The sequence below is a fragment of the Macrobrachium nipponense genome, chromosome 9, assembly GCF_015104395.2.
Source record: "Macrobrachium nipponense isolate FS-2020 chromosome 9, ASM1510439v2, whole genome shotgun sequence".
Classification (NCBI taxonomy): Eukaryota; Metazoa; Arthropoda; class Malacostraca; order Decapoda; family Palaemonidae; genus Macrobrachium; species Macrobrachium nipponense.
In genome coordinates, this window is record NC_061110.1 from 78,561,320 (window position 1) to 78,576,426 (window position 15,107).

The 15,107-nt window shown below is 35.8% G+C and overlaps 1 protein-coding gene across 2 annotated transcripts in view; it reads right to left on the reverse strand.

Annotated features, from left to right (window-relative positions):
• LOC135218282 (major facilitator superfamily domain-containing protein 6-like) overlaps positions 1-15,107 on the reverse strand; it is a 90,723-nt gene that overhangs the window by 53,362 nt on the left and 22,254 nt on the right. For both annotated transcript variants that reach the window (XM_064254489.1, XM_064254490.1), the window contains exons 2-6: positions 10,851-10,995; positions 8,861-9,154; positions 6,795-6,962; positions 6,378-6,605; positions 5,945-6,091 (exon numbers count right to left, since the gene is read on the reverse strand). In XM_064254489.1, the coding sequence (XP_064110559.1) occupies positions 5,945-6,091; positions 6,378-6,605; positions 6,795-6,962; positions 8,861-9,154; positions 10,851-10,995 (982 nt within the window). The remainder of the gene's footprint in view (positions 1-5,944; positions 6,092-6,377; positions 6,606-6,794; positions 6,963-8,860; positions 9,155-10,850; positions 10,996-15,107) is intronic.

Consider the following 15,107-nt stretch of genomic DNA (forward strand, 5'->3'; position numbering starts at 1 on the left):
ATATATATATATATATATATTTATATATACGTTGTATAACGTGTGTGTGTGTGTGTAGGTATATGCATATATATTATATATATAATATGAATATATATATTATATAATGTATAGATATATATCTATATATATATATATATAATATATATATGAAATGTAAATGTTCGTTTGCTCAAAATCTTAAATCTCAGAAGTTCTTCGCCTATTGCTTTGAAATTTTGACACAACATTGCATTCGAATACGCGCGTTTTTACAGTGGAACGAGGCTGGTTATGCCCGTACTTAGTTACTTTACGAATTTATCATACATAATTGAGAAGGGGGTTGACAGAGAGAATGAGAGGGAGAGGAAGTGAGAGAGAGTAGATGAGGTGTTAGCGAGATGAAAGAGGAAAAAAGACAGAGAGAGAGAGAGAGAGAAGAGCGGGTGTTTGGGAGAAGAGAGAGAGAGTTGGTATAAGTGAGAAGAGACGGCGATTGTTGGAGAGAAAGAGAGAGTGAGAGAAAGGAGCGAGAGGGAGAGGAAGAGAGAGAGAGTAGAGGGGGTGTTAGGTAGGAGAAAGATGAAAAAAGTGAGTGAGAGAGAGCAGAGAGAGCGTTTGTTTGGAGGAGAGAGAGAGAGAGAGAGAGAGAGAGAGAGTTGGTATTAGTGAGAAGAAAGAGGGAAAGAGACAGTGATGGTTGGAAAGAGAAAGAGAGAGTAAAAGAAAGGAGCTTTCTCTGTTGTTTCTTTCCCATTTAACCAGACTGAGTCACAGCAACGCATGGCCAGGTACAGCTAGTATAGGCGTATTATAAATTAATAATATATATATATAGATTTATATATATATATATATATATACATATATATATATATATTATATATATAGTATATAAAGACGAATTCCACAAATAAAAGAGAATCGATGGAGTTATGCAATGCATTTCGACATCTTGTCCTTTACTTGGCAGACTGAAGAAATATAAAAATAAGTTTACAAAAGAAAGCTCATATTAGTGACAGATGGGGATTACAAATGAAAAAATATTTACCCGGAATCCAACACAACTGAAGAATTAGTAGACCCACCAAAACAGGGTTAGAGGTTTTACAAAATCTTTTGGAATCCGCTATTAAACAGCTTACCTCCAGTTGTAATTTTAACCTTAGCTGGGATGTATTATTTGGACCCCTATATTAGTAAAATGTTCAAGAATAACCAAAAAGATAAGGTCACTGACTAGTTACCTTATATATAATTTCTATGTATTTGTATGTTTAATATTTTTTTTCCTTTTTTTTTTGTAAAAATGTTCACCTTGCAAAAATTATTATTGTTTACCAAATGGAGAATGATCGAGTTGTACTTTTATAACATTTTAAATGGTGAGTCGCCTTCTTTGTATAATCTTTTAATTGTCTTGTCCCTGCTTCTGAGATGTTGGGCCTAATCTTTTGTAAAACCTCTTAACCTTGTTTTGGTAGGTCTACTAATTCTTGAATTGTGTTGGATTCCAGGTACATATTTTTTACTTTGTAATCCCTGTCTGTTATTTATACAAGCTTTCTTTGTAAATTTATTTTTGTATTTCTTCAGTCTGCTAATTAAAGGACAAGTAAATACTATATTCCAGAAACCAGCTGTCCCTCTCTTCATGCAGGTAATGAATGAGAAATTTTTTTTTAAAAAGTGGTATTTATTCCAAGAGGTCCACAGATCAGCCATAAGTCACCCCAGTTGGCAATTTCTCTTTAATCGTCTTAATCGCCGGTTGGGGGAAGATTTCATCTATAATATCTGGGTCCTACGCTCCTTTTGAAAGATTTATTGTGTTTCTTTGTTTAATCAAAGCTGATTCTGCTATCTGGCATTTTGAACTGACAATTGCTGTTATGAATTGTATGTGACAAATTCCAGTTTATTCTGGGATTATGGTTATCTATGTGGTTAAAAATAGCTGAGCTCTGTTGTCCATACCTAACTGAACATTTATGTTGTATTAATCTCTGGGGGAGTGATTTACCTGTAAAACTGATGTAGGATTGGTCACAGTCGAGGCAAGGGATTTCATATACTACTGTGTCTTTGGGGATTGGCTTTTGCTGGACATTAATCAGAGATTTGGCTACATTGGTTTTACAGGTAAATTGCTCACCCAGAGATTAATACAACATAAAGGTTCAGTTAGGTATGGACAACAAAGCTCAGCTATTTTCAACCAGACAACTAACCATAATCACAGAATAAACTGGAATTTATCATGTATAATTTACAATAGCAATTATTGGTTCAAAATCCAGATGGTAGAATCAACTTTGATTAAACAAAGAAACACTGAATCTTTCAAAAGGAGCATGGGACTCAAATATTAAATATAAAATCCTCATCCAACCAGCGATTAAGAAGATTAAAGAGAAATTGCCATTGCCATATAATATATATATATATATATATATATATATATATATTATATATATATATATATATATATATATATATATATATATAAGTCATATCACATTACCGTGATTCTTATACTACATATATTGAGCTACAAATGTCCTTTAATATCTAATTCGCTCTACCTCGGAATTAATATATTTTCATATATGTTTAACCGAAGGGGAATTTATTCAGCGATAATAGAATTGCCGGCCGACGGGCACGAACCATCGACATCTTCAATTCCAGGACTGGCAGTGAAGCCTTAGCCCACCCCGCCACCTGTTGCGGTGGCGGGGTGGGCTAAGGCTTCACTGCCAGCCTGGAATTGAAGATGTCGATGGTTCGTGCTCGTCGGCCGGCAATTCTATTATCGCTGAATAAATTCCCCTTCGATTAAACATATATGAAAATATAATTAATTCCGAGGTAGAGCAAATTAGATATTAAAGGACTTTGTAGCTCGATATATATATATATATTATATATATATATATATATATATATATATATATTATTATATAGTATACATTATATTATTATATATTATTATATATATATATTTTACTATTTATTATATATATACATATATTATATATATATTATATATTATAATATTTATATCTTATATATATATATATATCTATATATATATTATATATAATATATAGTATATAACTGTGAAGTATATTGTTAAAACAGAATTCCATCTAATAAAAGGAGCCCATAAAAATGCCAGAGTGTAGAAAGTGAATATTATATTTCAGAGACCAGCTGTCTCTCTCTTCAGGCAGATAATGAATGAGAAAACTTACAGAAAAGCAGTATTTATACCAAGAGGTCCACAGATTAGCCATTAAGTCACCCCAGACTTAACGGCTGATCTATGGAACTCTTGGTATAAATACTGGTTTTTCTGTAAGTTTTCTCAGTTCATTATCTGCCCGAAGAGAGAGACAGCTGGTCTCTGAAATATAATATTAACTTTCTACACTCTGGCATTTTTATGGGCTCCTTTTATTAGATGGAATTCTGTTTTAACAATATACTTCACAGTTATATACTATATATAAATATATATGTGTGTGTGTGTGTGTGTGTCAGGAGTACATTATTATGTTATTATGTATGGTTTGTATGTTTCTGTGCTCACAGTCTTTTTATTCCTATTGCTGCTTTTATAATTATGCTATCTTCAGCTTACTTTAGTAAAATGATTCACCTTACTCCCTTACTTTTCTTCTAGCTATCCTTCATCTACACAGCATGCACTTAACTTCGCTTGACCTTTCTTATGATATTCACTGATTGGATCTATTCCTTCTTAATGCATATTATGTATAAATATATGTGCATATATATGTATATATATATATATATATATATATATATATATATATATATATATATATATATATATAGTACTATACCATTTCTGGCTGTACACTTTTTTTCTAAGTACACGCATGAAATAAATTATACTTTTCATATTCCCACTAAGTATTTTGTCATTTCTCCTAAGAACTCTTGGATTTTTCACCAAATTTCTCTCCAAATCATGTAGCACATATATAACTTTTACTCTGTTTTACAACCACGCAATACCTTTTGGTTTTTCATGAAAATTAAAAAGATATCATGCAGTCACAAAGATCCTGTAAAAAAAAGGCGTAAGATATTTCAAGACGAAGAAAGAAAAACTCCATACTTCCTAATTAGTGAAAAGATGAAAGAATAAAAGTCCAGGAAAAGTTTGCAAAGACTGAAATTAAATTGAAAGTCATAGAGTAAGAACTTATGATAGGTGCCATACACTCACTCCTGGAAGCAGATAAGAGGACATAAAAATCTGAAAACCAAATCTCATCATCCAGTTCATATCTCAAGAACAAAGGCTACATTTAATGATGGCAAAATGAAATAAAAGGACGTCATTCTCCTGTTATATAATCTGAAAAGTATATACAAGTACATACTGAATTAACAGAAGTCAGAACATGGCAATAAATGTTTCTTTCTGGCTATGTTGCATTCCTTATTAACAAAGTCCTTTCTATTATTTCAAAGCACTATAGTGATACCAGTCGCATTACTTTCAGGAGGAATAATTATTCCCTATAACATCTTTCTTAGGACCTGGAAAAGTCTTTTGTATGCTATCCCAATCTCATGTTCTGCTTTAAGAATTCCTGCGGTACTTTTAAGGATTTAATTACGATAAAGATAACTACTTCTCTGATCATCATTAAATTTTGTACTAGAGCCATTGATTTTTAAAGCAGAGAAAATGTCTAGTAATTAAGAACTCAATAAATAGATTTTGCCATCAACATAGCATTAAATATTTACTTCTCATTCTAATCTGTTACTCAAACTTGACCGATGGCATAAGAAAAGACATGCTAACCATGCAATAAAAATTTGGCAAATCTTCTATTGGAGCAAATGACATAATCTGAGTTTAATATGAATGCCGTTGCCTAACAGATTAGGAAGCGTAATTATTTTGTCCATCACTAATGAACACAACAAAATATTGTTAATGAGTTGTGATGAAAATTACCTATATTCATCTATCCGTAACAGTTCCCCAATAGAAGTCGCCTTTCAACATAACCATAGTAAACATTTTTCATCATTACAAAGTTTCTTTGCATTCACCGAAAACGCATAACAAGGAAGTGCTGGTGTAGTCTGCACGTCCAGATACAAAAGAAATATACGACCTCTGCTAAGATAAAATCCCAATCTCCTTCTTTCATGCAGTCAAAAGCAAAATATGATTGCAGGATTAGTTATAACACTGAATGCTCACCACACGTAAATGTTCAAACGTGGGTTTGTTGGCAAGAAATATATTTGGTTGTGAGTCTGTCTCCTGCAAATGCGGTTCCTCCGACTGAAAGGAAATAAAATCTGAAAGCTCAGCCGCAGAGCAGATCCTTATTACATACCCTTTGACATGTACGAGAAGTAAAGTCCTTCAATAGGTACAGAGCACTGGTCCAGAAAAACACAAGGGCTGGAGTTTCTAAAGATGCTACGAGGATGAAGGGTCTTTACAGAAGTGCAAGTCATTTTCCATTTCATTTGTCTATACCCACCTCAGGTAAGTTACTCATGTGTATCTGTGTATTCACTAAAAATAATTTAAAGGATAGTCATTATGACAATTATACAACAAAGATGCTTTACCAGGACTGTGTAGTGTGAATTAATATCAGAACATTACCAAGTGCTAAGCAATTCTTAATCATAAAAAGTCATATGACCTAAATGTTAATATTTGTTTCCAATTACAAGATGAATAGCAGGCAATTCATGAGTATTCATTTTAAGAAGTGTTCACTGTAAAGCAAATGTACTATATCATAAAGTAACAGGGGATGCATTTGCAAGACGTACAATGTATCCTCTGCAGTATACACTAGTGCAATGATATTCCTAAAATAGCAGTGTAAATGTTTTATCTTTTTATAATGACTGAGCCTTTACAAGTTAACCTGTGGTCACTCACCTTGATATTGCCAATTGCCTCATCAAGCTTCTGTCGCTGAGACTTCTGCTCCTGCATAGGAATCTTGGGTTCATTCCATGGTCGAGGACCATTGTCTACAGGTTCCTTCACCTCATCATCTTGAACAGCAGGTTCTGTGTAGTCAAACTAAAGAGAGAAACGTACTAAGATTATTCTTTAAATACTCATGGTACGTATATATAAACAAAACATACTACTAAAAGTAACAAGGCAGCATGCCAAAATGTATTGTACAACTTCTATACAACAAACTTTTAGTCCTTAAAACTAATTCTGCAATGCAGCTAGGGATGTATAAAAATACTGTCTACTCTATTTTTTCAACAGAAGCTCAATTCTGCAAAGCCTTATGGAAAACATCCAATATAAGAAAATAGGCATAAAAAAGAATGACAAAAACAACGAAAGTTACCTTGAACTGAGAGGCTGTAATCAGAGCGCACCCCATGAGCACACTGAAGACAGCAAAGCAAATAGTATAGTTTCTTTCCTTCTCATGTGGGCCGCAAGGGTGACCGGGAAAAGCGGTGGAATGATCCAAAGCTATACCAACGAAGAACATAGCCAGACCCCATCCAAGTGACCCAAACATTCGCTGGCGTCCATAGTGATCGGCTTCTTCACCCAAATAGGTCAACACCTGGAAACCATTGAAATTGAATAGAAGATACTGAATCATCATGTATCGTATAAGTACAGTTCACTCCTTTTGTGGCTGATTATTTTAAACAAACAAAATTCTATAGCACTAACGTTTCCTTAGTTTTCTATTAAGATCATTGGTTTACATAAACCTCTTCATACTTGGAAACATCTACTAGTGCCTTACTGCAGAGTCAGCGAGAGTTATAGCTGGACTACTGAAGAATTCTCCCAGTAGCACAAGAAGAAGCAAGAGGAAAAATACTTTGTGCACATCCGATGACCTGTACACGATACTCGAGAACGGAGGTGATAGCCAGTCTTCTTCAGCGCCTTTAAAGTCCTTGAAGTTCACCTGCGACAAAATTCATACAATGAAAACAGGGGGACCTTTTACCAAACGGGAAAAATAAAGATACTTACCTTAAAATTCCCGTCCCAATAATACCTGTGACTTGAGTCATCAAAGAATGTGTCAGTTTTTGTGCCATAACAGATGCTATTTGTTTAAATACGTATTTATTTTAAATATTTCTATAAAATAAATGCTTGGCAAATTAATTATTCCAACCACTACTAACGAATCAATTGGAATTAAAATTCTACCCTCTGCCAACCTCATAAAGAGTTGGTAGAACTACCATAGTTATTCATTAGGATATAATCAATTGTCCATACCAGTAAGGAGGCCTTTCTGAATAGATAGGTCAGAAAATACCCTGGAGAAAAATCTTATTAATAAAGCTACTATGAGGAAAAGCACACAAGGGAGGTTTGACAATAAATTTTCTTATTCTTATAATCATCATCATTATATTGGTGAGTAAAGAACGTGAGTGTTTCTCATAGTCTTCTAAACCATTGTTATCATTCAAATGCACAAAAAAACGATAAAAGGTCTTTGGTTTGTCTAAGGCACGAAACAACAAACATTGGCATTTAATTAAATTAATGGTTTTTAATACATTCATCAAACCACCTCACATACTCATAAGTAGAAAAATAATGAGTAACTGAATTCACAGGAGGACTGAGAAAATATGGGGGCGATTCCAATTTTAAAATAACTTGCTGAACTGTTTTCTTCCTTCAAAATTAGGCAATTGTCATAGAGTGGAGATCAAGGGATATTTAGATACGCCTAATGGTTCAACTGCTACCATGTTAATTAAAACATATTCGTTATAAATTATTCATCAGAATGTGCTGAAAAATGGGCAGCTTCTAATAATTATTAGTAGAAGTAAGTTTTATATTTCTATAAGAGTTATTCTTTCATTTGGAGAATAATTCGTTAGACTTTGTCAGTTCTTGACTTTATTTACTGCTGCTATGTGAGATAGAACCTTCAAAGAGATGTTGACAATAAATTATCTGTTCGGCGTCTGAACAACTGAGCTGCGAAAGTCATAAGAAAAAGAAAATGACCTCTAGTCGAAAAAGAAGTTTGTATGGATTATGAGACGAACGTCACAGTCATTCGCAAAAAAAAAAAAAAATCATATAACTTTACATTGGAAACTGCAGAAAACATATGCTAGAGCCTTCATGACCAGGTTTGCAAAATCCCCAGACAGAATAAGTTTCACATGTAGAGGGTAATAGATCGCTCCTCCTCCTCAAGTAATGGCAGACGGCGCCAAACGACTGTTGAGGTGAGTTTCTTTGTTCAAGCCTGTCAGTCAACTCCAATAGATCTTCCATTTTCAGTAGGATTTACGTTACACTGATTTTGGTGACAATGCTGGGAAGGTATTCATATGCTATAGCACATAGCATATGAATACCTTCCCAAGGATCGTTTCCCCTTTAACAAACTGGAAAAATCGCAAGAAAAATGAGTTTTTATGTTTCTCTCACCCACACACATACTATCTTTAAATGTCAAAAAGTTTCTATTTATGACTAAACGTCATAAATAGAAATATCAAAACTCTCGGTATCGGAACGATGATGTTAGGATATTCTGTTAACAACCGCTGTAGCAAAGATAATACAATAAGCTAAAACAAGTTTGTAAATCATCTTCTGTAATGTGACCCCCAATATTTTTTTAAATATGAAATATTCAAAAGTTATTTCATTCTTATGATTTTATCTGGTGCCAATAGCATGGCTAGCCATCTACTATATACAAAAATTTAGATATATATTCCCATTATAGCTTGATTTGAAAAACATTAAAAAAGCTATAACCTTTTCATTTGACTTTCATCTGAGCATTTCTTAAGGTTCACTTCTAAGTCAACTTACCGTGTAATGGACGACGTGAGGGGACTTTCCGATAACGTGATCCTTCGGCAAGGGCGTGTCTCGTTTGCTCCTCCAGAGTGGTCGAGTTGACATTAGGGGAACCTGCCCATCGTTCAGAAGTCTTTCAAAGTCATCCAGCGGTTCGACTGATCGCTTGTGGTAGAAGAATGGGGCAAGAGTTATGACGGTGGGCTGCTGCTCTGCCAGTGGTGTGGGAAGGATCTCGGGTTCCCCTTCATCTTCTACGTTCAGGAAATAGGAGCTGGGGTCATAGCTTCGCTTTTTCTTGGAGGACTGCCGGAGAGAAAATGACGCATATTAGAGGACATGCTACCTACATTCTTAAAATTAAAATTTGGAACTCCCCACTTTAAATCAGAGCGTCATGCATAGTGAAATGGATGGTATGATAGTCGCATCAGTTAGATTTCAGTACATTGGAAAAAGAGTCAAACTCAAGACTCAAGGAGAGAGAGAGAGAGAGAGAGAGAGAGAGAGAGAGAGAGAGAGAGAGAGAGAGAGAGAGAGAGAGAGACATTACATTTCAAGAAAAAGTAGTTACCTAAGCATTTTCTTATTAAACAGAGATGCAATCAAATGTCAACAAAAGATAAAAGTGGGGTACTGTAAAGTACTGGTAAATTAATCTGTTATTAAAGCTTTAACGACCAAATAATTAAATAACATATTTAAGAATGAAAGTAAGACACAGAGTACCCAATTTTAGTCTTACAGCTGGACAGTGATGCTACGGTACCTCCACGCTGGAAAAACACTGTTGAGGATAGTTTACGGATTATAAGGTCAAAACGATTACAAACTGATGCTTGAATGAAATGAAGATTTTGAGAAATAACAGATCAAAGATGACAGATATCGAAGATGGTTGATTTAGAAAGGACACTTTACCAAAACATTCACTCACGAAGGAAGCAAAATGAGATCATTGGAGGTTCTTTAATTCCCCTGTCTATTCCCCATCAATAAATCAGTCATTTCATAGTAATGAAATGGCACGCGAAATAGTTGTTTATATGCACATGGCTCTGTTAAAAGCAGGATTCATAGTTCAAAGTTCAGCACCGTGAAGAGAGATGGTAGTTAAATGATCTCGAACCCATAAAGATACACTCTCTTTGTGATCGTACACTGTTCATTTCAAAAGCTCGAAAAAAATATGAGCTACAGAATGGATAAACCAATAAAGTAAGGAATGATTTTACGAGCGACTGAATGAATGATTAAATAAATAATTACATCAACGAAAGAATTAAATACTTAGTGAGGGAATAAATGAAGGAGAGAGTGTATGAAAATTTTTCATATAAATCAATGAATGAAGAAGATAGATAATTTCACAATACTGAATCAATTACAGTTAATAAGGAAATGTATACATGTGATTAAACTGATTAATGAAGCGTCCGAGAAGTGGAAAAAAAATAAATGAAGCAAGGGGCATATTTATGAGTGTTTGCACAAACACCTAACATCTATATATATTCGGGCTTAAAAATAAGTAAATAAATGAGAAGAGCGCAAATGGTGCACAAGAATTTGCTGCTTACTTTTCAGACGCGCCTTTAGCCTATATGAATATTATACTAAATGGATTAAGTCTCAGTATTACAATGAAATTAGCACCAATTTAACAAGCAATAGAAGTATAAGAATAATAGTCCGCCTATCATAAGAAAAAATGGGGGAAGGGGAAAATCTTGTTACTGATAAACATCAGAAAGATTCTTGAAATACACACAAAAAACAACTGTGGAGACATTAGTCTCTATGCATCTAATGTCGCAACGAAAAGAAAAATGATTATCACTGATTGGACATTCTAACTGATGCTTCTTTCACTAATACGTAAATGCCAAATGTACGAGCATTAGACTGCTATTTACTGAAATACATCACGAGATCTACAAATGATACATCGGTATCCCTTGAGCTTCCCAGGATTCAACGATGAGGTTCCAATGGTACTCACGGTAGTGTAGGGAGTCGTAAGAATGTGGTGGGTTCCATTGAAGAGAACGCAGGCAGTTGCAGGAGGTTGCACAAACCCAAGGGACAAAGTGAATACGATCCATGACCCCACAGCGCACAGCAACATCATCTTGCCTTTCTGGAATCTAAAAACACGGCATTAGCTTCCGTTCTACTCGAAAGCATTCTGTGCTATTTCGAAAATCACAGATAAAACATACGAAAAATCCATAACATTTACACTAACTTTTTATAAAAAGTTGAAAAACAACTGAAAATACACTCAATATCATATTTAGCCTAAAAGAGTAAAATTCTGACTTACTCTACATGGTCTATCCGTCTTCATGCAACTTAATGCCGTCACAGATAGCACAGTTATCTACAGCAAGTCTTATTTGAAAGAAATACTTTATACGTCCCGTCATCCATAAACAGCAGTGACAAAATCTAAGCAATGAGGAGGCGTATCCTGCTAGTGAGCAACAGAAATATCGCGACCCGTTTTCCGTCATTATTACTTACTAGTTTTCCGTTTCCATCTGCATAACACTAAAAATAAATATAAATAGTTACCGACCTTCTATATCTACCCTTAACTAATTTAAATTTTTATGAACTCTTCATAATCAATAATATTGATTGCATTAAAATCTTTGTAATGATCGGTAAAGCACCAATGAAAAACATTCAGTTAATGCACAATTTTAATGGTGCATTTTTAAATCAAATGCACAAAGCTTATTTTCCTTCACAATAGTAAACCTTCAGAAATATATGCTACTAATTGCAAAGTCTTATTCCCAATGATTCCGTCTGGATGGCAGTAGAGGTAATATATGCTTAAAAGCCACTCTGATTACTCTCTAAAGAGGGTTTCACGTCGGCCATTTTAAGTATATTGATCAAACTGATTTACGAATAGTTCAGCTTCTCTGAAATAGGATTCTTCGCGGAAACTTTTAACTCCTAAGCATCTCTACCAACTTTGTGCATTAGAGATAAGAATTACCTACATTTATTTTGCATAAAACTTCTCTTTGGCTCTAAAAAATTTCATATTCTGGGAGTTTAAATCTTTTTACTGTTGGAGTCCACTAAAAGTTTGGGAACGTCCTTCTACATGATTGATTCGACATGAGCCCAAACGCAAAGTGCGGTCCTTTCCCCCGTGAGAATACACACACACATTTGTGTGTGTGTTTGTGTGTGTGTGTGTATTCGCGCTGGGAGGGAATACCAAATGACTGGGTTTGTGTGGCCGCATATAGCCTTGATTCGTTCCATATTAAAAATTTAGTTCCATATGGAGATAGTTATCTTAAGAGGATAGTGCAGCACTTATCATTCCCTTTACTGTAGCTCCTTCAGCTGCGAGATTTTCCTCCTGTTACACCTTTCAAATCTTTCTACTCTCAATTTCCTTCTCAGCACTGAATGACCTCATAGGTGCCAGCGCTTGGTCTTTGTCCTAACTTCTACATTCCATTCCGTAAAGGGCAAGTTCCACCAGTGCGCCTCATGTGGTGTACCGTAGGCATTACTAAAGGGTTCTTGCAGCATCCTTTCAGCTTCATTCTGCCCAACTGTTGTTTGTCTTCTCGATCTGATGAGGTTTCAAGTGGAAACCTCTAAAAATTGTGTATACACATAGCATACATTTATATATATATATATATATATATATATATATATATATATATATATGTGTGTGTGTGTGTGTGTGTGTGTGTGTGTGTGTGTGTGTGTATATATGCAAAATCTTTATAGGACTCTCCAAAATTTAGGAACACTAAACTATGAACACAGACACACACACACACACACACACACACACACACACACACACATATATATATATATATATTATATATAGAGAGAGAGAGAGAGAGAGAGAGAGAGAGAGAGAGAGACAGAGAGAGAGAGAGAGAGAGAGAGAGGTTTCCCCAATATTTAGGAACACTAATCTTCGAGCATCAGTTCACATCTGTTGGTACGTAGTCTAAGATACAAGTTCCCACAAACTCCAATTGAGTCATTAGATCGAGAAGACATACAGGTGGGCAGAATGACGCTACCATTGACAAATGCACGAACATGTTCTGTACCATTTCGACAGTCTTGAAACAACTCCATTCTCTTACAGACTGGCAACGAACCGCCAAGCATGACTTACCGTGTGATAATTTCCCGTGACACACGAACCCGCTTCTCCCTGTGAACTTGTACAAATGAATGACTCGAGATATCAGGGCTTATGGGCAACTTCAGCCAATCGCTGCTCATGACAGAAAGGAGCGGAAGTTGGAGCCTTCAGACCAGGGGCGTCATTTGGGGGGCTGGGGAAGAAACTGGCAATCGCCCCCCTCCCCACCCGCCACGACTCAAATTGCCCCCTTCACCCCCAAGCCCCAAGAAATAATAGCATGTTTTCTTTTTAAATATGCAATCATAAATATATGAAATTTCTCGGAAATATTACGTTTTCTCCTTGTCTGTCTACCAGTGATGATGAGATAAACAAACAGTAGTGGGTGTATATAATTTTTGCTGAAATACCTTGCTCATGTGGCTTCAAAAAACACACAAAATAACTCACAATAATAATGATGATAAAAAAAACAGGTGTTTAGTCTCGCTTCGCTCGCCATATAAACTGTCTTTACCACCCCCACCCCCACCCAACATAAATCTGGAATGACGCCCCTGCTTCAGACAGCATGATAATGAGATCCAGAAAATAATCGAGATGAAGTACAAGAACCTAAAGGTGAAACTGAAGGAAAGCCGCACAGTAGCACCAAGAAGTAATAGTTAGAGAGGTTGGACAAGACAGGAGAAAGAAAACTGGGATGGAGGTAAAGTAAAGGCTAAAAAGTGAGTGCAGCTGGGGGCTGGAAGGATGCTGCAAACACCTTTTAGTAATGCCTACGGTACACCACATGAGTGTACTGGCGGTACGTTCCCAATATAGAATGGAATGTTATATAGGAGTTAGGCCAAAGACCAAGCGCTGGGACCTATGAGATCATCCAGTGCTGAGAGGGAAATTGAGAGTAGAAAGATTTGAAAAGTGTAGCAGGAGGAAAATCTCGCACCTGCACAATTGTTAGGAGAAGAGGAAAGACAGTATGACTAAAGGAGGTACAGTAAAAGGAATGAAAGGGGTTGCACTGTCCCACTACGATAACTATCCTCATATAGAACCAGATTTTTAATAAGTAACGAAACAAGGCTCTATAAGACCACGCAAACCCAGTCATTTGGTATTTCCTCCCACGGCGTCTGTATTAGACTTTCTTTTCTCCTCATCCATCGTCTACCTGAGAATCAATTTCTCCGTCTCACACAAACTGAAAGCCGTATTACGTCCCTATAAATCCTCACGGACCACAACTGGTCTCTCAGCAAATTGCAGATCTCAATCTTTGTGACTTTTTCTCGGTACGCTGATAATTTTTTTAATAGTTTCCTTTTTAAAATTCTGACAGTCTTATAGTCTATGTTGCCGAATTGCTTTACGTTGTCTTTCAGAAACATCATCCTCTCTAAGGCTGATATTTTATCCGTAAGAATTCATTTTGTACGACCATCAAAGTGACATTTCGTCAGAAATGTAAAAATCCTCTCAAAACTAAAAACAGCGCCTTCTTTGTTATTCACAAACGCTACCTGTCAGCCTGAGGCCACTGTACAAAACCGTCATCCACGACTTTTGCTCATGACAATTCCATTCAACAACTTCACTCAAGGTCGTTTTAAAAATTCTGTGCTTCAATACCATCCCAACATTTTATTCTCGCATTCTGATTAGAATAGAATAGAATAGAATGGAATATAGAATTCAGGCCAAAGGCCAAGCGCTGGCACCTATGAGGTCATTCAGCGTTGAAAGGGAATTGACAATAGATTTGAGAGGTGGAACAGAAGGAAAACCTGGCGCTTACACTATGACACCACTGTTAGGTGATGGTGGAAGGTCACATCAAAGAAAGAGAATATGACTGGAGGTGATACAGTAGAGGAAATCAAAAGGTGGCAGCTAAGGGTCGACGGCATGCTGCAAAGAACCTTACGTAACGCCTACAGTGCACCGCATGAGGTCCACTGACGGCACTATCCACATACGGAGTGTAATGCTTACAGTGCAACGCATGAGGTACACCGACGGCATTAACCCCTACGGTGCTCGCATTCTGATTGTCCCATAAAATCTTTGCTAATTTCAAAATTTTTACCTTTATAGCGACAATAAATC